This window comes from Camelina sativa, chromosome 11 (genome assembly GCF_000633955.1).
Source record: "Camelina sativa cultivar DH55 chromosome 11, Cs, whole genome shotgun sequence".
Classification (NCBI taxonomy): Eukaryota; Viridiplantae; Streptophyta; class Magnoliopsida; order Brassicales; family Brassicaceae; genus Camelina; species Camelina sativa.
In genome coordinates this window covers 36,062,487-36,087,534 of record NC_025695.1, presented here as the reverse complement: position 1 = coordinate 36,087,534, position 25,048 = coordinate 36,062,487, and the positions used below count along the sequence as shown (strand labels likewise).

At 35.0% G+C, this 25,048-nt stretch overlaps 2 protein-coding genes across 4 annotated transcripts in view; both read left to right on the top strand.

The window, feature by feature from the left end:
- On the top strand, window positions 4,584-13,148 carry LOC104725253 (hippocampus abundant transcript-like protein 1). Its single transcript, XM_010443880.2, has 14 exons — window positions 4,584-4,908; window positions 5,103-5,214; window positions 5,531-5,643; window positions 9,654-9,776; window positions 9,876-10,078; window positions 10,235-10,310; window positions 10,573-10,659; window positions 10,754-10,834; window positions 10,989-11,021; window positions 11,193-11,246; window positions 11,330-11,371; window positions 11,796-11,874; window positions 11,987-12,057; window positions 12,819-13,148. Exons 1-14 carry the CDS (start codon window positions 4,735-4,737, stop codon window positions 12,885-12,887), a joined length of 1,317 nt encoding a protein of 438 aa, XP_010442182.1. The 5' UTR covers window positions 4,584-4,734; the 3' UTR covers window positions 12,888-13,148.
- The window catches only part of LOC104725252 (large proline-rich protein BAG6-like), a 6,195-nt gene continuing 2,219 nt past the window's right edge, over window positions 21,073-25,048 (top strand). The window contains exons 1-14 of one of the 3 annotated variants that reach the window (XM_010443878.2): window positions 21,073-21,298; window positions 21,604-21,737; window positions 21,829-21,946; window positions 22,424-22,522; window positions 22,617-22,732; window positions 22,870-22,953; window positions 23,198-23,392; window positions 23,477-23,546; window positions 23,620-23,774; window positions 23,914-24,078; window positions 24,155-24,226; window positions 24,301-24,418; window positions 24,499-24,765; window positions 24,853-24,995. In XM_010443878.2, coding sequence (XP_010442180.1) covers window positions 21,609-21,737; window positions 21,829-21,946; window positions 22,424-22,522; window positions 22,617-22,732; window positions 22,870-22,953; window positions 23,198-23,392; window positions 23,477-23,546; window positions 23,620-23,774; window positions 23,914-24,078; window positions 24,155-24,226; window positions 24,301-24,418; window positions 24,499-24,765; window positions 24,853-24,995 — 1,731 coding nt within the window. In that variant the 5' untranslated portion in view covers window positions 21,073-21,298; window positions 21,604-21,608. Of the gene's footprint in view, window positions 21,299-21,603; window positions 21,738-21,828; window positions 21,947-22,423; window positions 22,523-22,616; window positions 22,733-22,869; window positions 22,954-23,197; window positions 23,393-23,476; window positions 23,547-23,619; window positions 23,775-23,913; window positions 24,079-24,154; window positions 24,227-24,300; window positions 24,419-24,498; window positions 24,766-24,846; window positions 24,996-25,048 lie in introns of all 3 variants that reach the window. The other 2 variants (XM_010443879.2, XM_010443875.2) reach the window with 2 other exon arrangements.

Genomic DNA, 25,048 nt, shown 5'->3' with positions numbered 1-25,048 from the left:
AAAAAAAAAAAAAAAAAAAAAAAAAGAGAGAGAGAGAGAGGAGAAAGAGAAAATAGTCGAGAGTTTTTTTTACCGACAAATAATTGACACGTACAGTCTCTTATTCTTAAATCCAGTATACTAAATAAGAGAGCCTCTTGATTTTTTTCTTATTTCTGATTTAATTTTTTCCTTCTTTTGAGTTGTACACCGTCTTAAAACTCCCCGTTGGGGAAGGCGTGAGGGTTTCCATATGGGTATTAAATTGCTACTTTATGTTAATTACTTTTCTTTACGCCCTGAGGGTTTCAAATTAAGTATTGAAAACCGCTATTTTTAAAAATGTAATTGAAATTTTGAACTAAAAAAAAACATTGAACAAAACCAAAAACAAAAATATTCTCTGCCTCAATTTAGAAGATCGATTGATATGGTAAGAAAACCAGCTGTCCAGCTGGTTTTATTCACGCGGTTGTAGACGATATCAAATTTACTAATAGAAGTAATGTCAACACCATCTTTTTACATACCATTTATTCTTGTAAAAAAATTAATGTCAACACCATCTTTTTACATACCAATGATTGAAAACGCATTTATTGGATTCAACAAAATATCTTACTCCCTCCGTATCAGACCTATTGTATTAGTTATTTTGTTGAATCCAATAATTTTCTATGGTTACCAATCACACCTATTGTATTAGTTATTTCCCTTGGGTGAAACTGTTCAAATAGAAATAAATGAAAAATATCTGCGGCAGTTGATACGTAATTAATGTAGGTAGGTTCTATAATGTAAGTCTTTGGGCAATATCTATGGGTTTGGGAGTTTGTTGGCGTGAAGGAAGTGGAAAATATCTCAATTGGTAATGAAGTAGGGAAAAGCCACTTTTTTATGGCTTGACAAATCAGGTGCCAAAGATGTTGTTTTTATCTTGAAATAAAATCAAATAAACTTTAAACCCATATGAATACAAAAATATTACATTGATAATGTAAACTAAAGGAGAATGTGTGATTGGGGAAAGAGCAATCGCCAGCTAGCAAGTGGGATACATCTGTCTCTTAAATTAGACTTCATTTGAGTGCCTTTATCAAAAAAAAAGGGAAGAGAAAACTTAATTTCAGTGAATTGGTTAGGCCCTCCTTCATACATTTCTTTATCATAAAGGCTTTAGGTAGTGCTCCAAAAATTATCTCCAATATCCTTTACGACCCCGTATCTCTTTTGTTCTAATCTTGAAACACTATCTATATAAACATAAATTTACAAAGTATAAGAAAACACACTAAAAAAAGTTGACAACGACATAAATGCAATCCACTCTTATCCTTGTTAGTTTTGAGACTTTCAAACGTATAAATGCAAGAGATGAGTCTTTGAAACCCAATATGGCTTTGAGGTTTACATGTTCTATATTTGACAGGATTTGAGAGGGGAGAGGGTAAGAATACATTAGCACAAAGATGATATGATTTTAATTAAATATGCTACATTTAATAGTTGTTGAGGCTTTTTCTCCAAACAAGAAGTCATGTGGGTCGTCTGGTGATATGCGGGAATGAGATCTTCTTCGATTCATCCAGAACAGATGACTATATTAGAGTCAGCCGCATGGAGTGTATTGTAGAGGATATCGCCGCTGGAGCTGGAATCTACACAGTCTTCAATGGCTGCAGGGGTTTTATGCTTTCACGAAGAAAGAGAATTGTTTTGTTTGAACTAAGTGCATCGGATTAACCGAGAGAATCACCGTTCTTCTATTAGTTTTGCTGGTTACAAAACCGAGTAGCCGCAACCGTTGCTTAACATCGAGCTTACACTTCACTTCAGCACAATCACTTCATCAATCATCAGACGTGGGAGGACATAGTGTTGAAGTATGATTAAAGAGTTTAATTTTTTTTTTAAGTACCAACAGTGCATAAATGAAAGTAATATTTTTGGGATCCAACTTCAACGAAAAATGAATATAACACATAAAATATCTATGTTAACATTTTTGAAATACATTTCATAATATAACACTAATAACTTATTAATTTATTTTACTCAGATATTACAAAAAAAAAATCCATTATAATTTCAAGACAAAAAAAAAATTAAATTAAGGATATATATGAATAACACATGAAAGTAACATTTCTTATATTACATGTTTGTTGCATAGAGAATTATATATTCATGAATAAGACAAAAATGAATCTAATTTTGAATGAGCAGAAACTTTAACTTATCAAGCATCCAATTTTAAAAGTTTGTATTAGGTTGAATTCAAGTTTAATTGAACCATTTAATGATTCCGGATATAACAAATTCAAATTTTAAACTTTACTTATAAATCTTATTATTAGGGGGTGTTAATAGATTATAATTTATAAAACATTGTGATGACTTCAATAAACTCATAGAAAATGAACAGGTGAAAAATTTTGAAGTATTGCTAGAGAATTTTTTATAATCTTGTTGATTAGTTTTTTATAATCTTATAAAGTTTCCCAAACAATCTTTCTATTTTATTGATATTTTTCATGTCTTTAAAGAAAAGTTTATAAAATCATAAACTAATAACACTGAATTAATAACAGTCCTAGATTTTTTTGTATTACTTGAATAACACAAAAATTTTATTCACTTTGTAAAATTATGATCCATTCATCCCATATTTATTAAGATTTAAATGACTTTTTACAAATTACAAACTAATAACACCAAAGTTTAATAGAGTTAAATTTTTTTTGATTAATAATAACATATTTTACCTAACATTGAAAGTTATTAAAACTCTATTTAATTCACAAACCAATAACACCCCTACATATATTCAAACCTTAAAAAAATATTTAAAATATCACGAAACGAGCTGTATGACGAGACAAGTTTTGATTGACATGAAAAAGTTTAAAATATCATGGTGCTATAACTTGGATTTCAATTCTCATTTTATTGTCTTATCAACACCATATGTAATACTACAAAAAATGGTCTTACTGAGAACGTTTGTGATGAAAATTTTATGTCACAAATTTGTGACACTTTAGATACGCTATAGCAACATAACTATTTTTGTCACAAATTCATAGTTATTTTGTCACAATTTTGTGATGGTTTAAGTCAGAACCGAATTATGTCACAATTAACGTGGAAAGTGTGACGATATTATTGATTGTAACAAATGTGATGATTCGGTGACTAATATTTAGTCGTAAATTAGTTACAATTTTATAACAGATATATGAGTCACAATTTGTGCCATTAGAGAGTGATGAAGCTGTAGTTACAAATTGGTACGAATGACTAGCATAATATTTTGTGTTAAACAGTTACATAATTTTGTAACATTTTTTTTCATAGTAGTGATTGATTTTAACAATTATTTATTTTCACTTAATTTGTAACTAGGTTCGGAAATGCATGTACGTACGTAGTTATGTTTATAAACAAATTTATATTTATATATATATTCAAACTCATACTAATTAAAATTTTAGTTTGATTTTTGGTTTCGTTTATTAATGTTTGAAAATTTGAAATAATAATGGTTTCGCCAGTATTTGAAAATTTGGAACAACATAATAGTTGAACTGGCAACAAACTAAATTAAATAACACATGTGTTCTATTTTTGGGATTCTGGAGTGGGTGTTGATCTATACCAAGCTGGTGTCGGTCGACACTAACATTTCCCAGAGCAGACTGGCTTAAGTTGAACGAACGCTTTTTGCGTTTTTGGATTTAGAAATCCTAGGGGTCGAGTATAAAAGGTTTATTTTGACGCCTTTGGTCGAATTTAGTCGCTTGTACTTTGGGCAAAAGTGAGAAAATTTCAGTGAATTTTATGTGAGTTTCTTGTGGAGTATGTATCTATTCTTGAGAGATCTATGCTTGTGGCTAGAGATCTAAGGCTCAGAAGTGAGGGGAGCTTACTGTAGTCTCAATATCTCTATTTTACAAGAGGGAGTGCATGACCATGGTTTATCTAAACTGAGATCTCTGATTTGTATGACTCTATAAGTTGTAGATTGTTTTCTTGATTTTTATGTGTGGTTTGTGGTTTCTACGGCTTGTAGTGGCCTCTGGGAGAGCCTTGACCGTATTGGAGACGGTGAAAGGCAGAGATCAGACCTTCAGCTTTGAGGAGAACGTGGTTGCGAGATCGGTACAGACTAACATCTGGGTGTTGGTTGACACCAAAATGTTAACAGAGCGAGAGCTTTGGCAAATGTAGAACCCAGAATATACTTCAAAGAAAATATATAGAGATAATGTTATGTATATGTGCATGTGAAATAAAAAGCAAGAGATGACTTTTCTTATTCAGTTATCCTCGAGAGATTAGTTATGTGATTGGGCTCTAGCCCATTACTATGTACAACAACCAAACAACAATTTTAACTTTCAACTATATTACTTACAACAAAAAACATACAAAAATACAGAAACATATTTTTCGAATGAAATTAATTAAGTCCTAGCTGTTGAGAGGACACAACGTTCACACTTGAATTGAGTCTTGAGTACATAATTGTTTTTCTTTTTAACATTGTTTTAAGTAAGATGTGATTCGTTGCCTTCGCTTATACTCCAACGAGAAGTAAGAGCATACAAAAAGTAATTGTCGAAAGCGAATATGAAAGCCATAAGAAGCAACACTTCTTTACTCATTCTTTTATATTAATCATTCTCATGCATTTTTTCAAAAATCTTCTCACACTTTTTCTTCACTTGCTTACTTACAACACCTCTCTTAACAATGGAGGAAACGACTACATTTCAAGGACTAAGACACCTCTTCATGACGATATTCTTGTACTGCTTCTCAGTGTTCATCGTGGCTCCGGTGATTACAGACGTCAGCATGGCGGCGCTTTGTCCGGGAAAGGATGAGTGTTCTCTCGTCATTTACCTATTCGGCTTTCAACAAATTGTACGTATACTATCTACAAATAAATCTTTGTATCGTTATTCTTAATCCTTCGGTTTTATTAAATACAAACATTTTTGCATTATTTATGTCTTAGAAAACTCAAAATAAGTGCATTTTTCATGTAAAATATGTCGTTTCTTTATTTTCTGAATTTGTGGCAAAATCATATATATAATATTCATTCGGTTTATTAGATCACGGGTGTGGGATCGTTGATGATGATGCCATTGGTGGGAAGCTTGTCGGACAAGCATGGGAGAAAATCTTTACTTACTCTTCCAATGACACTCAACATTTTGCCTCTTGGTATGTTTACTCATTCATGGTCCCTACTTTGGCCCTTACCTAAGCTTTAAATCTACGTCTATTATTCCTTGCTTGAAAGCAAACGCATCTTCTAATGTTTCACATAGTTATTTGTTTGTTTAAAAAAAAAAAAAAATTGAAGGGATATTGCAACTAAACGTGTTGAAAATAGTTTACATATTATTCAAATAGTTATGGTTCAAATTCATTTTCTTACAAAGTAAATTATTTAATTTAAATCAAATATCATAACATTCCATTTCAAATATAACAAAAATTATGTTATTGAAAAGATATTAATGATTGGTAATTACAGCGACATTAGCATATAGTAGAGGGACGACCATCTTCTACGTCTACTATGTACTGAAGACTTTTACTTCGATAATTTGCGAAGGAAGTGTTCTTTGTCTTGCCCTTGCTTACGTGGTATGCTCCTTCCTCTTTTCTTCTTTTTTTAAATTTATCAAAATACTACACTTTATTTTTTTTGTTCAAAAATACTACAATTAAGTTTTTTTTTCCAAAAATATCACAAACACAAAAAATTATTTTTTTACTGGGTAGAATTTAGGATATAATTTTAAGAGGTAGTGTTTAATGTTTAAGATTTAGGTATTAATTTTTAATATAAAAAAATTAGTTCTATTTTAGTAGTATTTTTTTTTTAAAGTTTCATTTTAATCGTATTTATGAGAATTGCCTTCTTGTTTTTTTTGTGGTCGTCAATAATGTTTCTTAAGGTTATAGATATAATCCCATAAAATATAAAGAAGCAGTAGAGCTAACAGTCTTTAACGAGAAGAGAACAAACCCGAACAATGAAACTGGGAGCATTGCTACTAACCGTATAATAGTGTTTTGTAGTTATAATTAACCGATATTAAAAGTAATTAACCGAGAGTAAACTACTTAGTTGCATAGTTTTACTTAGCAATAAAAAATTAAGCTTATTTAACGGTTCATATTTCCTTTTTATTTACTAATATGCAATATGCATATGTAAGCGGTCCACTTTTTGGTGGTCTAATAACGACTAAAGTACATTCAAAAGTATATGTCGGCTACACAAATACTAATGAAAAAAGTAAGATCATAAAAATATAAAAATTATTTAAAATTCATAAATAGAGATAGCTAACTAATGTAAAATCATCTTTTTTAGGAGTAACTCTTCAATATAATTTATAGCAAATTTATTTACCTTCAAATAGTTGAGTTTTAGGAACACAAGTCAGCATAGTAAACCATAAACAATTTATTATTATGCCAGCTTCAAGGATTAATATTTCAAGAATTTTACTTTTTTAAATACTGACAAAAAAATATTGAAATTTTTAATCAAAAAAATACTTAAACTTAAATAAATATAACTCTTTTTATATATATAAATATGCGAACATTTTATTGCAGTCTTTACCAGCAACACAAGTTGTATAGAGTTAGATGGTTATGGTTAGCAACAACATCCAGTATTTCGAGTAAGACTGTGAATGATGCTTCTCTCTTAGAGAAGATTAATACAGCCTTGGAGTAAGCGTATAAGGAGGAAAAAAGCTTCTGAAAGCAGTGTAGCATGCAATTGTGGCTTTGTCTCGGGGATAAACACTCTGGCTACTTTCATGCGATAACTAGAGAACGGAAGGCAGTCAATAAATTTGCTGTCATTGAAAAATGATGCAAGAGAAGTACTTTTTTTGAGTAAAATAAGATTGTGGAGGTAATTACTTATTATTTCCATTATCTGTTTGGTTCACCGAGCAACGATACTAGTGGAGTGAAAGAGATTGTAAGGGAAGCCCTGTCCCCTTCTATTTTTGATGAAGTGAACGGGGTTGATTAGAGATCCTTCTGACAAAGAGAAAAGAGTTGCAGTCTTCAGCATTCACTCCGACAAAGCTTCGAGGCTAGATGGATTTTCAGCTTGTTTCTTTCAGTTTAACTAGAAAGCAATAAGACTGACTATTATTATTGAAATCCAAGTGTTTTTTCATATCAGGTTAGATGACCTTGAAACTTAATGAGACTTATATATGTCTTATCCCAAAAGGACAAGGTCCAAGAGTAGTGGCGGACAATAGACCTATCGCATTGAGCAATGTCTATTATAAAGTTATTTCCAAGCTTTTAGCCAAGAGACTACAACCACTTCTGGAGTCTATTGTCTCAGAAAACCAATATGTGTTCATTCCAGGGAGAGCTATATAAGAAAACATGTTGATAAAACACAAAATTCTGTATTTCCTCAAGCATTCTGAAGTGAGAAAATATAGTTCTATGGCTGTGAAGACTAACATGAGCAAAGCCTACGATCGGGTTAAGTGAGGCTTCGTTCAAGCAGTTTTCCATAGACTAGGTTTCCATCCTAAATGGGTGAATGGGATGATGCAATGTATTTCCATTGTTTCATATTCATTCTTAGTTAATGGGATGACCCCCTCTCCCCATATATCTTTATCCTTTGTAGCGAGATTCTGTAAGGATTCTGTAAGGATTCAATCAAATCTGACAAGATTTTGGTGGGATTCTAAGGTTGATAGAAATGTATGTGCTGGGTGGTAGAGGATAAGATGTCGTGTAGCTGGATGGTGGAGTAGGTTTCTATAACCTTCAATGCTTTAATACGACCTTATTGTGGATTGTGGGTGACGGGGAATCTATCAGGGTTTGGGAGGATCCATGGCTCTCATTTTCTGCCCCACTGCAACCTATTGGTCCAACTACTTTTGACAACAAGGATATGTTAGGTAAGGATCTGTTTATTCAAGGATCCCATGATTGGGACGAAGCTACGTTTGGGATACTTCTTCCATATTATAAGGAACAAATTCTCAGTCTCAAACCAAGTCGGTTGGGAGTAAAGGAAAAGTTGGTTTGGCTGGAAATCCTTCTGGAACTTATACTACTAAGTCTGGTTATTTGGTTGAAAGAGGATCCGCACTAGTGGAGTTGGGACAACATTTATTGGTGGTGAACAGGAAAGCAGAAGTATGGGCTATTGATACGGCCCCCAAAGTTAAATTATTCCTCTGGAAGACTCTGCATGGTGCCCTGCCCATAAAGCAACAATTCCTCGATCGATATATTGACATTCCAGTGGCTTGTCAATCGCTGTGGAGCTGCTGAATCAATACTTCACCTGCTCTTTCTCTGTCCGTTTGCAAAAGAGTTTTGGAGTTACGTTCCCCTGAATCAGGAACTACTTTGTAACCAAGTGGACAACGCAAGATCAGGTTTGAGTCTAGCCAACAACCTCTTATGCCTTACCGTCGAAGATAAGTGAAGGTTCACTGGCACCATGGGTTTGCTGGAACCTTTGAAAGACAAGAAACCAGAGCGTTTTTAATGATCGCTTGTTTGGGGTGCAATAGACTATTTTAAAAGCCATTATTGATGCTAAAGAATGGCTTGGGACTAAAAATAAAGACTAAAACTTCCCCATACTGGTGTGGTGCCTACGAGGTGTATTCAATCTATTAAGGTAGGTTTGAGGATGTCGTGTCCATCATATGCAGTTTGGCATGCAAATCTAAGAGTGGCGGGGCTGGGATGGACAAGTTCTATAATCTCATCTGGTACACTCTCCCAACACTCAACAATCAGCGAGAATGTCTTGCGTGTAGAGCTGCAATTCAGGATGCAATCAGGCTAAGAGTGGAGCATCTGTACTTGGAATCGGATTGCCTACAACAGGTTGGAGCCTTAAAAACTCTCGATCAGTTTTTTTTGGAGCTTCATGGGGTAGTTTCAGATATTTTCCTGGGTATGGAATTTTGTGCTAGTTTCACATGTCGCTATATACCGCGAGCAGAAAATATTTTAGCTGAATCAATTGCAAAAAGTTGCTTAAGCATGTACGTTCAAAATCTAGGTTGATTAATACTCCCTCTGCTTCATAATATAGGATGTTTTAGAGAAGTTATTTTGTTTCATAATATATGATGTTTTCATGTTTCTATGTAATTTTAAGATTAGTTTAATATTTATTGGTTGAATTTTTTTAAAGTAGTCATTTTTTAATATGAGTGTTTTACTCAAAACATCATATATTTTCAAACGGAGAGAGTATATATTTGGTGAACACAAAAAAAATTGTTAAGGAGCAAAAAAAAAGAAGCAAAAAGCTACAGGGAAGAAAAATTAATTGTCAACCATAAAAGGATGAAAATTAGAGGAAAGTTAGGATTCAAATTTAAAACTATCTCATAAAGTGACATATCATGAAATATGTATGGTCGTTCTTGTGAATAAGTGAAATCTTTAGTTAAATCCAGCAATCTTTATAAGTTTCTCAAAAAAAAAAAATTATCAAAATAATGTTAAAAATATTTAGTTTAAGATTATTTGATATTTACAAGACATGTGAGGAAATATTTTTAACTCATTAGTGAATAATGTTTAAAATATTTATCAAAATAAGTTTTTGGACAAATTTTCAGGCTGATAACGTAACAGAAGGGCAACGAGCCTCCGCATTTGGAATACTTACCGGGATTGCATCTTGTGCATTTGTCTGCGCCACTCTTTGCGCTCGATTTTTAGCTATTTCCACTACATTTCAAGTAATTTTGGCTAGTTAGAGATGTATACATTTATATGTATAGTTATCTATTAGTGAATAATTTCATTTAAATCCTTGATTTTTCTGCTCGTTAAATTAGGTCGCAGCAACAATGGCAATTTTATCAACAGTGTACATGAGGCTTTTCCTACCGGATTTTATCCGAGACAACAGTCTAGGGGCTCCCATTGTTTCAAGCGAAAAGTTGAGTTCTCCTTTACTTGAAGACTGTCCTGGACATAGAAATAGAATATTCAGATCATTTCGTTCGGTACGTGAAATGACATCTCTAATGAGAAGCAGGTATGTTACTTATTTCTTACTTCTTCTTTTTTTTTTCCTTAATTTGAGAGGGTAGAAGATTCATGATTAGTCAAAAAGTCAACTCATTTCTTAATCTTATTAGTTTAATTGAAACAGGTTTAAATTGATATCTTAACACTTGCTTTCATTTTCCAGCGTTCCACTTTTTCAAGTTGTGGTGATATCCTTCTTCAGTAGTCTTGGTGAGGCAGGTCTACATGCTTCGTCTATGGTACGCTTTTACTATGTGATGCGAAGAGTAAATAACCATTGTATGATCTATGCCATAAATATATTAGTACCGAACTGTGAAACATACTTTTAATTTTATCATTTGAAATGCTAGTAAGGGACTTAATTTGAAGATAGTATTGTATTGTGCGATATAACTAGAGAGAGTGTGAATAATAAAAAAGAAATTATATAACTTCGTGCATTTTTCGAAATTGTACATTTCTAGAAAAATAAATATTTTTGTCGATTGTTTCACGCAGTACTATTTAAAGGCCAAATTTCACTTTACCAAAGACCAATTTGCAGACTTGATGATCATATGTGGCGCAGCCGGGTCTATTTCACAGGTGGGTAACAACTAATATGTTCACTTTCTGCTGAGAATTATGTGATCTTGATCTAATTCACATTGTTTAGCTTACAAACAAAGTTATTTCACAGTTGATTTTCATGCCCAATTTAGTTCCAGCTTTGAAAGAGGAGAGATTGCTCTCAATTGGTCTTTTCTTTGCTTCTGCTCATGTAAGCAGTTTGTCCTTATTCTTTTCGACGATTTGTTCAAGCTTATATTAAATTTATGATTGGTTGCATGATAAAAAAAAAGTTATAAAAAACAAGATCCTCCATACTCTTCTCTTTCTCATATGTTTTAAATTTTTGATCTTCAACTGCGCAGATGTTCCTCCTCTGTGTGGCATGGTCTTCATGGGTACTAATTCTAACTTTTATACGAAAAAACTTCACAATTTATATTTTATTTTTCGATGGTTCATTGTCTTTGCTATATCATTTTGGAGATTCATGAAAATTGCATCTTTAATTTAGGTTTGTAGATTTGTGATATCCTTATTGGCTAAGAAAATTTAAAACTCTCATGCAGGTTCCATATATTGCAGCCATATTTGCACTTTTATCTGTATTTCCGCAATCATGTGTAAGTTTCATGTATTATATATGATTTTCATTGAGTTTAGAATTTAATTTTAATCATTGTAATTATGTAATTTAACTATACAGATGCGAAGCATTGTCTCGAAACAAGTAGCATCGTACGAACAGGTAACTTAAATTTTGTTATTCAATAGTCCAAACCAAAAGTACTTGCTCTATAAATTGGATACAAACAACAATATGGATAATTGCTTTCAAAGAAAAGAAAAAGAAAAAAAGAAAGTAGGATGTTGTAGAAAAAGAGAGTAGAACATTGCATTATATAGTAAAAATCTTAGTAAATTAATAATATCGCGACTTTGATATTTTATTAATTTATAGAATTATTAATTTTTCGACATATAAATTGAGCCAACAGATTATTTGGAACCAAATAAATATATGTATTTATGGAAGTATTAAAAAATATATATTGTTGTACTCAAACCAATAGAATTGCTATTTGTATGAAACTAAACATTATTATTTCATTTATGTAAGATTGGTGTGGACATTATTCTATTCAAACACCAACTTTTGGTAACTTTTTCAGGGGAAAGCCCAAGGGATTATTTCAAGTATATGTTCCCTTGCAAATGTCATTTCCCCCCTGGCATTTTCACCTCTAACAGGTTTCATTGTTTTCAAAAACTTTTTTTTTTCTTAATGCTATATTACCAAAACTTATGACATAAAATTGCAGCACTTGCTACTAACACATGTTCATTTTTTACGTTTTTTTAGACTGGTTTCTGTCCGAAAGAGCTCCATTTAATTTCCCAGGTTTCAGTATAATGTGTGCTGGATTCACCATGGTAATATACTTCACTGTTTTGCATTCTCTACTAAAATTCACTATAGATAGTATATATGCCAATATACAAAAACATGTAACCAAGTAATGCATTTTAGGTTTCACAAAGTATGCTGTTTCAGGTTATACTAAATGGAAACTAAATCTTATCCCATGAAAAATCACCAATCAACTAGTTATTTTTCAATACATATATACAAACTTTTAAGATTTTTGATAAATCTCAATCAAAACAATTAGCTCATTTTAATACTCAGATTTACACTAAACGTTAACATAGTTGAAATCGCCATTACCTCTCTTAAACCAAAACTCCTAAATGATGCTTCATTTCAACTTTTAAGTGTTGATAAAATACAAGCGTCAAATACAAAATCTAATGATATTTCCATTCATGTTAGGATATGTTTATTAGGGGATAATATGTAAAAAAGGACACTAACCTTAGCTATATTTAATTATATGAGTTTAACTATATTAACCTTAGCTAAATTTTTTTTAATAGAATATTAAAAAAAAAATGTATATATGATGTATATATGAAAATAGCTAAGCCGTTGGATTTTTTTTTTCAATATATATATTAAATAACAAAATATTGTTTCCCAAGTAAATTACTGTTTTCTTGAATCATATATGATAGTTAAAATTACGTTGGATGTAAAACTGATTTTTTTAAATAATTAATCTATCAATATCATATTACATTAGTTTGTTCGATTACTAAGAATGGTAATGTTGCTTAGTTATTTTGTTTTGTAGACTATAGCCTTCATCCAAAGCCTCATGATCAGAGCAACAGCGCCAATGTCAGAGATGGGATCTCCATAGTTCAGTAAGTTCAAAACCATATGGATTACATAGTGAAACAAAATATATAGGTTTTAAATATATTAGTCGTTGATCCTTAATGCTCTGTTTAAACCCTTAATATTGCAAACGGGCTTATGATTTCCAAGGCCAACAATATTGGCATGTTTATTACGCTCGTTAAATAATTAGATGTTTTTTTGTTAATTAATTAGATGTTTTTGGTAATGACAGTTCTTGTTAATTAATGTCAAGTAAAAAAAAAATCTGATATTTGTATCATTTATTTTCTTTTATACATCATAATAATTTAACATAATATAATTATTTGATAGTATTTTATTTTATATATTAAATATAAATCATGTATACGTTCCTAGACGATTTGAGACATAATAAGTACAAGACCCTTTACATGTAATTATTGCTCATGCTATTTGGATCCTCATTTGGTCAACCGGATGTGGGTATTTGTTTTAATTCTGCCCTTTTTTCAAACATTTTTTTAGTCGCCATATTGCGAGAGGCTTATCGAGAAAGCACTCTGAGAACTTTCCCAATCATATATTATGAGAAGTAAAATGCATAATGACGACAATGGGACTTTCTAATATTGCAAGTAAAGAATGGAGTTTCAGTTTTGAGATCCAAAAGCCTAACAGTGGTATTCCTTGAACTACTTGCTAATCGCTTGTCATCAGGAATAAATGAAAGACAGAGAACAACTTCTGCATGACCAACTATCTAACACAAACCGTGGAAACTGAAATAAGAAACTGACACATAGCTAATCTCTTAACTAAAAACAATCTTAAACTAACAAGATAGACAAAACCTTGAACATCAAACTCTTAGTTTACATGGTGCCAAGGAAAAAGTACAGTAAAAAGTCAGAATCATAAACCTTAGAAAAATAGTTAAAACCCTAAAAACGAAAACACCAAAAGTAACAATACCTGAAATTAATATTGGGCCATTTGACTTCAGCCTAGGGTTCGTCTGAAAAATCCACGATATATCACCATGTTCCATAAAGTTCACATCTAATCCGCCACTTTCAGTTTTAGAAGCAACTACAAAATCTTTAGGATAAATGAATTTATGCCCAATAAGAAACCAAGATAGTCCAAAACCACCAAAAAAGGAAATTTAAAAAAATAAGAATGACGGTGACCGACTCAAAAGTCACAACCGGAAAATGGATATGAGACTACCCTAAAAAATCATATGTAACAAATGAAATTAGCACTTAATATCTACTTTTTAATTGCCAGAGTGAAGGCCATTTTCGTTGTTTCTCCATCACGCGTTCTCCTCCCAAAAATTGAGAAATTTGATATAAAGCCTTTGGTTCAAAGGATGAATAAAGATAATTTGGATGATATTTGTGCCAAGGAACATTGAAGTTTGGGAGAATTGGGTTGGACAAAAGAGAGCGATAAAATCATAGCCATTCAACTAACATGGGAGCAGTTATATCATCTTCATAGATTAGGTGATGGGTCTTGATCGAATGTTTAAGCTTCCAAGAGGAGGCGAGAAGCTCATGGTATTTTGTAAGAACACCTGACACTCTCTCCACTGCTGACATGGCAGAGAGATGAAGAAAGTTGACCATCTTTCATAGTATAGATTCTCCGTAGCGTTTTCACATCCACTTTTCATACGAAGATAAAATTCTACCTTATACGTTTATTTCTTCGTCTCCTCTCCTCTCTAGCACAATTTTTTTCTTTCTTTGTAGAGCTGTAATTACAAAAATCTATGATCTAAAGTGAGACATATCTATTTTCTAATGTTTTCGCTGGATTTAAAGATATAGCGATAACAAGGAACCTTACGTATTCTTAGAAATAATATTTAGTGCAATAATTTGGTAAAAATATTAGGAGTTATATGGGCTTTACGCGCACGCTCGACGGTTCTTACTAGAATTTGTGATTGTTATTACCTTTGTCTTGAAAATCAGTTGGTTCGAAAATCATTTTATATTATTAAAATATTGGTATTATTTTTGGAGATTCACATTATTTTATTATATATATAATTATATATATATATATATATGATTTTAACTTTAAGTTCCAAAATTTGGTAATTTGTTTCGGAGAAAATTATGAAGTCTGAAAATACTTAAGTAGCTAATAATCTTATTATTTTATGGAAAACTATTATATTATTGAGTTAGTCATCATATGTTTGGAAAATTATTTCAATTGGTATATAAAATGAAAAATATATTTCTACACTTTCTTCGCCTTCTTTTTTTAAACTAAACGAAAAAACTGTTTAAAAAGTAAAATAGCTACGCTTCTCTCTGAGGGCGATTTTTTCAATGATTTGCAGATCAATCGTTTTTCATTTTCTCCTTGTCGGAGTATTGGTCCGATTGAAGTTTGTGGCCTAAAGACTGTAACTTCTTTCGGTGTCTTTCTGCCAGAACGGTTATATGGCAATTTTCTTTGTCCGTTTATCTCGTTGGATAACCGTTCGGGAAAACCGCCATGGACAATCCTATATAAATTCGTTCTTCCCAGCAATTTTTCTATTCTATCTCTGTTCTCTAATCTTTCATCTCTGTTCGGTATCACTGTTTCTTCGACAATGAGTGATTACATCAGAAAATCTCTACAAGATTTGGACTTGGGCATAACTGATGCCCCATCCTGCTGCCTCTGCAATTCATCGCAAAAGCGGTGACCGCTAACCGGTACTCTTTGGTGGTCTCTACGGTGAACCCTCGCAAGCAGAATTTGAGGGCTTTGATTGGACATATGCCCATAATTTGGGGTGTAGAAGGAACCGTTGTTGGGAGGATCTTGGGACCGAGAAAGGCTCTATTTGTGTTTCAATCGGAGGAATCTCTCAACTTGGTTTTACGCCGTGGCCCTTGGTCGTTCAAAGAATGGATGCTGACGGTTCATCGTTGGCACCCAAACATCACCGATGAAGCTATGAAGATAATCCCCTTCTAGGTTCAAATACGCGGGATTCCACTGCTCTATGATATGGCCAGGTATGTAGGGGACCAATTAGGACCAGTGGAAACAGTAGACTTTGATGAAAATGCTCATATGGTGGAGTTTGTAAGGGTTAGCATAGATTGGAATGTAGTCTGGCCTTTAAGATTCAAGCGTATTTTTCAATTCACAGTGGGTGATAACACAATCATTAAGTAACACTTCGAGAGGCTCCGTAAGTTTTGTGCTAAATGTGGTTCTCTCAAACATGATGTTGCTGAATGTGATCTGAATGGTGAGGATGCTGATTTCTATCAAGAGGAACCGCCAAATGACAATTATCAAAACATGGCTGGTCCTCAGGCTGAGCGAGATGTCCTGTCTAATAACAATACTCTCGAGACAATTGATCCTTTTGAAACAATACAAGGGCTACATAATCACTACTCGACTCCGGGTGATGGGCCGAGTTCATCCGCTCCAAGCGAGCACCTGAGTGTTTTCGAGGATACTGAACCTACGGCTGAAAGACTCCGTTATTTACATGCCAAGTTCAACAAGGAGTTCAGAGACACCTTCTCTCCTATCCATGAGGATAAGTGTCCGATTCTTGAGTCAGGAAAGACGAGTTCTAAGTGTAAAAGGGTGGAGGTTGAAGCTTTTTATCAACAATGGGAAGCTGCTGAAGATCAGGCGGTCCTGTGCCAGATCCGTAAGAAGGAACAGGTTGAGTCTGCTGGTTCCTGTTCTGCACCAAATGAGATCGACAGAGGCGGGGGGGGGGGGGGGGGGGCCCCCCNCCTCCATTGTGTTCATGACGATCATCTCCTGGAACTGCCAAAGCCTTGGCGGATCTATGACTAAATCTAGACTACGTAGTATTTCCCGTATTTATAAACCTAATATGCTATTTCTTATTGAAACTCTTAATAACTGTACTATGGTTGTTGACTTTGCTCATTCTCTAGGATTTCATAATGTAATTACTGTGCCCCCTTGTGGTAGGAGTGGCGGTTTGCCTTTGTTGTGGAAAAACAATGTTTCTGTATCCCTAATTTCTAAGGATACTAGGATCATTGATGTAAACTTTAATTATTATAACTTTTAGTTCTATTTGTCTTGTGTATATGGTCATCCTGTACAAGATCAAAGACATTTCTTTTGGGATTACTTGAAACAATTATCACAATATAAAGATGGTCCATGGGTTTTGGTTGGGGACTTTAATGAGATCCTTTCTAACAATGAGAAAATTTGTGGACCTTTGCGAGCAGACTGGACTTTTAGAGACTTTCGACAAATGATGTCCTTTTGCGATCTCTTGGATCTAAAGTTTACGGGGGATAGGTTCTCTTGGGTTGGTGAACGTCATTCCTACACAGTCAAGTGTTGTCTTGACCGAGTGCTGGTGAACTCGGAATGGTCTGCTACATTTCCAAGAGGAGAAGCGGAGTTTCTGGACTTTAATGGGTCTGACCACAGACCTGTGGTGCTACGTTTTGGTTGCCATGATCCTGTCTTACGGAAACCCTTTCGGTTTGATAAGAGGCTGCTGGATGTTGCAAATTTTAAAAGCTATGTAAAAGAGGGTTGGAATGTTTTCAAGGAACAACGACATCATACCATAGTGGATCAAATACGGCATTGTCACACTTATATGGCTCGTTGCAAACGTAAAAGCAATTTATATTCTGCTAAACAAATAGATGTGCTTCAATATTGTTTAAACAGAGCAATGTCAAGTCTTCACAGGTCAGGCCGAGATATGATCCCCCGATTGAGACAACAACTAACCTCGGCTTACAGGCAGGAAGAGATCTATTGGAAACAAAAAAGTAGGAACTTATGGCTTCATGTTGGTGATCGAAACACGAAATTTTTTCATGCCTCTACTCAGAACAGGTTTGCTCAGAATTATATTACTTCGATCAAAGACGATCAAGGGCATATCTTTAGTGGCAATACAGCTATTCGACATCATGCGGCAGAGTATTTCCAAAACATGTATACTACGACAAATCACTTGGTTTCACCTATGGATTTTGCCGACTTCATACCAACTGTCACACAAGCTATAAATGATGACTTGACGAAAGAATTTTCATCTGATGAGATTTTTAAGGCTATCTCAATGATTGGTGATGATAAAGCACCCGGTCCAGATGGTTTAACGGCTAGATTTTACAAACAATGCTGGGATGTGGTTGGTGAGGATATAACCAAGGAGGTTAAAGATTTTTTTTCAACTTCATACATGAAACCTAGTCTTAACAATACAAATATCTGCATGATACCTAACATTACAGAGCCAGAAACTCTAGCTGATTATCGTCCCATAGGGCTTTGTAATGTCATCTATAAGATTATCTCTAAGTGTCTGGTCAACCGTTTAAAATGTCACTTGGACTCTATCGTTTCTGATTCTCAAGCTGAATTCATCCCATGTCGTGTACTCACTGATTATATATTGATTGCTCATGAACTCATGCACTCACTCAAAGCAAGAAAACGAGTTTCTCAAACATATATGGCTGTTAAAACGGATGTCAGCAAAGCATATGATCGGTAGAATTGAACTTCTTGGAAACCACAATGAAATTATTTGGTTTTTCAACTACTTGGATTAATTGGATCATGGCTACGGTTAGATCAGTTGAATATGCAGTCTTGGTAAATGGTACACCATATGGTAAGGTACAACCAAGTCAGGGGATAAGGCAGGGTGACCCACTGTCTCCATACCTATTCATTCTATGTGCAGACATCTTAAGCTACCTCATTAAGTCTCAGGTGTCCTCCAAATGCTTACAATGTTCCACCTATAACTCACCTCCAATTTGCAGACGATAGCTTATTTTTTTGCAGAGCAAACATTCACAACTGTCAGGCCTTAAAAGATGTTTTTGATGTCTATAAATACTACGCAGGACAAAAAATCAATAGCTCAAAGTCTTTTATCACTTTTGGCTCTCGAGTTTTTGGTCACCGTCAAGTTTCTATGAAAAGAATCTTACAAATACCAAATCAAGGGGGTGGAGGGAAGTATCTTGGTTTACCGGAACAATTTGGTAGAAAAAAAAAGAAATGTTTGAGTATATTGTTGAACGAGTAAGACAGCGCACGACAAATTGGAGTGGTAAGTTCCTATCACATGCAGGGAAAGAAGTTATGCTCAAGTCGGTTGCAGCTGCAATGCCGGTCTATGCTATGGCCTGCTTCAAACTACTGCTTGGACTTATTTCTGAACTAGAATCGTTACTGATGCACTTTTGGTGGAAGAAAACAACTTCATCTAGAGGCATCCCTTGGATTGCTTGGAGAAGGCTTCAATACTCTAAGAGAGAAGGTGGTTTGGGATTTTGAGATTTAGCTAAGTTTAACGATGCATTGTTAGCAAAACAAGCTTGGCGGATTCTTAAATGTCCCAACAGCTTATTTGCTAAAGTTATGAAGGCTAGATACTTTCCTGATGTTTCAGTTCTTGATGCCACGCCCAAAAAATCACAATCTTATGGCTGGTCATCCATTCTTACTGGTCTAAGTCTTCTAAAAAAAGGAGTTCGAGTTTGTGTTGGTGATGGTTCAACAATTCGTATCAATGTGGATAATGTTATTGCAGAGCATCCCCCACGCCCTGTTTGTTCTATTGACTCTCATGCCACCGGTATGCTATCATCTCTAATCGATTGCACTGGTTCCATTAAATCATGGGATACACCTGCAATTGTTGATATGATTAAACCGACTGATATTGATGCTTTAAAACAAATTTACATTACACAATTTGTCGCAATAGATAAAATTATCTGGCACTATAATGCCTCTGGAGAATACTCTGTTCGGTCTGGTTACTGGTTGGCTACACATGATCCTTCCTACTTGGTTCCTGGTCCTGCCATTCCTCATGGTTCCGTTGAACTGAAAAACAAAATATGGAAACTGCAAATTTTACCAAAAATAAAACATTTCCTTTGGAATGCGCTATCTAAATCTTTAGGTACCGCTACTAGACTTGTCTCTCGGGGTATTGACATTAGTACACTGTGCCAACGTTGTCACGACGCTGATGAATCTATTAATCACACCCTATTCACATGTCCTGCATCTAAGTTGGTTTGGGATTTGGCTAATCTCCCATTACTATCATCCTTCCATGACACAGATTGCGATTTAAATGTTTCATCTTTATTACACTTGTTTGATGATCAATCTTTATCCAAAGAACAGAAACTACTTCCATTCTGGCTTATTTGGAACATTTGGAAGGATCGCAACAATTTCATCTTCCAAAATATTGCTTGTGATCATAATTGAATCGTTTCTCAATCTAGGGTTGATGTGTTTGAATGGATTAAGTCAGCACCATCTCGTTCTTTTTGTTCAGTTTCTTCAGACAGACCTTATAATCCCCATTGGGTGAGACCAGAATCTCCATTGGTGAAATGTAACTTTGATGTTAGTTTCAGAGCAGATACAAGGAAAACAGTAGAAGGATGGATGATCCGTAACCATCTTGGAGTTGCGATTTATTGGGGTTCATGTATCCTTAGAAATGCAAATAATTCACTAGAGGGAGAGGCGCAAGCTTTACTCCTGGCCATTCCACAAGCTGCTGCTAAGGGATTCACCAATGTATGTTTTGAAGGAGACTGCAAAACGTTAATTGATTGTCTCAATGATTCACTACAAGATGTCTCCATTCATGGTTTACTACAAGACATCAAACTCTGTTCCAGAAACTTTGCTCATATTACTTTTTCCTTTATTCATCGCACAAACAATGAGATTGCCCATTTATTAGTTAAATTGGGTTGTAATAATTTAGATTTTTATTCAGATTCTTGCAATCTTCCTGCATGGCTGATGGAACCTTTGTAACTTGACAAATTTTATTCTGAATAAATTACTTTTACTGAAAAAAAAACGAAAAAACTATGTTACCTAATTTTAAAAATTCAATAGTCAAATATAATCAGTTCGGAGTAACCCCTAGTCAACAAAAAAAAAGGAAGAAAAAGTCCGCCAACGACACACTGACACCTTTTTTGTGTTTTTTTTTGACAATTAGTGACACATGTTATGTAGTTGGAAAAATAAGAAAACCACATGTTTGAAGTATCTTAGATACGGATCAGAGAGTCCAGGCCCAGCTCTAATGATTTTATTTATAGAAGAGTCCACATTTAGGCCTATATTCGCGGATGCGTCAATTCAGGTTATAGAAAACGCCGTCGTTGCATATTTCTCTAGATTCTTCTTTTTCTTTTCAATTTCACCAAAATTCCCGACACAATCAATCGTCCTTGTTCTTCTTCCCCTTTAACTCCGAACAAATCAGGCTTTGGTTTCGTCCCTGGATCAACTTTGAGATACTACTCTAGATTTCAATCTGAGAATCTTTTTTTGGTCTAGCTTTGGTTCCATCATCTGAAGAAAAGTTTCAATTTTTCAATCTCCAGCGACGCCAAATAGGTTCGTTCTTCGTTACTTTTCATGGAATTTCTTAGCGTTTGATCCTTTTTCGTATCTATTATCTCTGATTTGGCGTTTTTTGTAGCTTAGGACGGCTAATGTTTTGATTTTTTTTAACCAGTTTTATTACAATGACTTTGCATTTTAGGTCTGAGTCGTTTGTTCGTGTCTTATTATGTTGATTGTGTTCCTTTTGATCAATATCTGGAAATGTGTGCGTAAAGGGTACTAAGGATGCTGCTTGGTTTAGATTTGATGGAAAGATGATTGATTACGTTTGTGTGTTTTCAATTTCGATACTTTAGGGTTCATGGAAGATCAACCCATTAACCAGTGCTCTAGTAGCAACAATGCATCTGAGAAAACTCCAGAATCAACCCTTGATCTTAACATCAAGACGTTAGACTCACAGACGTATACTTTTCAAGTGAACAAGAATGTAAGGAATCTTGTTCTTCTGCTGCATCTGCATATTTTAAGCTTAGTATGCTTATATTATTTGATACTATTTTCGTTCTAACTTGTTTCAGGAAACAGTTTCACTTTTCAAGGAGAAGATAGCTAGTGAGACAGGGGTGCCTGTTGGTCAGCAGCGGCTCATTTTTCGAGGAAGGGTTTTGAAAGATGATCAACCTCTCTCGGAGTATCGTATCCTAGTGCTACCTACTTTATTAACTTGTAGACATTATGTTATAGTGTAGCTGTTTGTTGCATTATGCTTTCTGCCCTGTGTGTAAAATGCATTTTTTTCCAAAGTATGTCGTAAGTCTGGCATTTGGTTGATTAAGTGCATCTATGCTTTATATAACAAGTCCATTGGCAATTTTTTATAAGCATGAGAAAGGCTGCTCGATCTTTTGATAAAAAATGGAAGTATTACCAAGAACCTTCTGCACCCGCATAATGCATATGGTTGTTTTTGTGTAGTTAAGGAAGATCTAAATAGCGTGTTCATGAATTGCCATGTAATTTCTACTGATTTCTTCTGTGAATCTTACACTGTCGTGGAAGCTGTAATCCATGAAAAATATACATATACCCCTGTGCTAAGCTTAGCTTAATGTCTGTCGTTGCCTTCCATCGCTTGTTTACTTCAGTATGGTTAATAACTTGACATCGTCTTAGATTTGGAAAATGGGCATACTTTACACTTGGTTGTGAGGCAGCCAGCAGAATCGGTTCCTACATCTGGTACACCTTCAGAAGGGGCAACTGCAAATGATGGTAATTAAGTCATATGCCCTTTCTGAGTTTTTAAGGAGCTGTTAGCAAAACCATCATCTGGTTTCCAGAACCTTGATTTCAACTGATTCAACAGGAAATAGTACAAATGGTGGACCATCTCGAAATGGAAGACATGTCTCCCACAGCGTAGTTCTTGGGAGTTTTAATGTTGGAGATCAGACTGAAGGCATTGTTCCAGATCTCAGCCGGGTAATCCTTGAGGATTTGTGATTTAGGTGTCTTCTGTGGAAAATATTGTTTGTCCGATGGGATGGTTTGATTGGGCTTGCCGCTTGGGAGTAATGAGAAAGACGTGGCTAACCCACTTTTACTTATGTTTTGCTTAGGTAATTGGAGCTGTTCTAAATTCTTTTGGAGTTGGTGGACAGCATCCTTTAAATAACAGTACTATTGGCACACCCTCTATGCCCGTGAGTTATTCTCTCCTCACACTACTTAGAAATTATTTCTTATTAGTGCCTAGTCTGCTATTTTGCTCTCTTTTCTGGATTTTTCATTGTTGCTGGTAGAAGTTTTTTACATTGAGGATTGTTGATAATCAGATGCTGTTACCTTTCGATGTGTGCTGTTTTATTAGATTTAGTTGGTATTGTCATTCTCTATTACCTGTTTCTAAACTCAATCTTGCATGCGATTTTATTTCTTTTCTCCTAGTCGAATCTGTCGTCTCATGCTCCTCCTGGAAATACATCTGATGGAGCGCCTGGCATTGGTGGTCAAAACCAAGCTGCAGGTCATCCACAACCTAGGCAAGCATTTCCTGGTGTATCATTTCAAGCATCGATGCCTCATGTTGTTCAGATTCCGGTTACAGCAGCTACAGCAATTCCTATTCCTACATTTCTAATGGTAGTTCTTAGTCGCGTAGTATTTTGATCTTGAGACTAGAGCTTTAATCTTGTTATGATACAGTGTAACTCTCTAATTCTGCAGCCTATTCCGGATTCGTTAGATACCCTAATGGAGTTCATTAATCGGATGGAGCAGGCATTATCACAAAACGGTATTGTGATCTAAATTTTTATTGTCATATTGGATACAGAACGCATCAATAATTTAATTGGATGTTCCTCCAGGCTATCAGCCAGATACCTCTTCTGCTACATCTGGTGGCCGACCAACGGAAGAGTTACCTAGAAGTCGACGCGGTGCATCAACACCTGAAGCACTCTCTGTTGTCCTAAGGAATGCTCAGCATTTACTGAGTGGTTTAGGTGTCTCTTCTTTATCGGTAAACATTTTCTTTACACTGCATATTAATTGATTCCGTCTATCTTTGTACGTTCCTTATCGAGAAACTGCGGTATATGCTTAGCATGCATTGTCATCTAATCATGTGCTCTTTGTGATTTTCAACAACATTGTTGTAGCATATTGCCAGACGTCTAGAGCAAGATGGGTCCTCTTCAGATCCTACTCTCAGGGCACAAATACAGACAGAGGCTGTGCAAGTAGGCCTTGCCATGCAACATTTAGGGGCCTTCCTACTGGAGCTTGGGCGCACAATTTTGACATTGAGAATGGCACACTCTCCGGTGCGTTTTGGGTCATTTCTTTCGTAACTGTTCCTATTTTTCTTGACATGCGGCTCACAAACACTGTGATCTGCAGGAATTATCCTATGTGAATGCTGGGCCTGCTGTTTATATATCTCCATCAGGACCGAATCCTATTATGGCTCAGGTGAGCTTCTACTCTCATCTATTTTTCTTAGTTAACTTTTCTTCTTTTATGTAATTTTGTACTGTATTTTGCAGCCTTTTCCTCACCAAACCAGCTCTCTCTTTACTGGTGCTGCTGTCGCATCAAATCCAGTAACTGGACCAGTTGGTTTAGGAACTCCCCAACGGCACATTAACATTCATATACACGCTGGTTGGTGAAGTTCACTTTTTTTTTTCCATTGGACTTAGCTGCACAATTCGTCTCCATCGAGTTTCATTCTTAATTACCAGGCACATCAGGTTCACCTATGATGTCATCAGTTGGGAACCAGCGAAGCAATGGAGGAGGGCAAGGAAACGGTGAAAACATTACAAGTTCAGTTCGCGGACTCCCAGTGAGAAACATCATTGCTGCTGCTGTTCCACCAGGCTCTACCAATGAGAATATTTCTACTGGGGTTCAACCTGGTTTGGATGGTTCTGTTTCAGTTGCCCAAATCAATGCAAGAATTAGAGAATTGGTAAACAATATGCAAGGAAGAAACCAGATTCCATCGGGTAGGTTGCCTGCTGACTAAAGTTTTACATTGTGGGTAAAATGTTTTCAATCTTTCAAGCTCTGCTTCACGTATCAATCAGGAACAGAAGCTCTCGAGCGGGATATGTCTACGGGCCATGGGGTTGCCGGTGGTATACCTGAGCAGCCTACCAACATTGCAGCTTCGTGCACACCTGAGTCTTCAAGTGGCGCATTGCATGACTTACCATCTGAAAGGAGGAACTCGGTGGTATGTCTTCTCTACAATCAGATGTTTTATTTATTTGTTCACTATGGTTTTCC

Coding starts and splice junctions, on each gene's coding strand:
- LOC104725253 (XM_010443880.2), top strand. CDS start 4,735: ATGGAGGAAACGACTACATTTCAAGGACTAAGACACCTCTTCATGACG. Junction 5,215..5,530: donor ACTCAACATTTTGCCTCTTG/GTATGTTTACTC, acceptor TGGTAATTACAG/CGACATTAGCATATAGTAGA. Junction 5,644..9,653: donor GTCTTGCCCTTGCTTACGTG/GTATGCTCCTTC, acceptor ACAAATTTTCAG/GCTGATAACGTAACAGAAGG.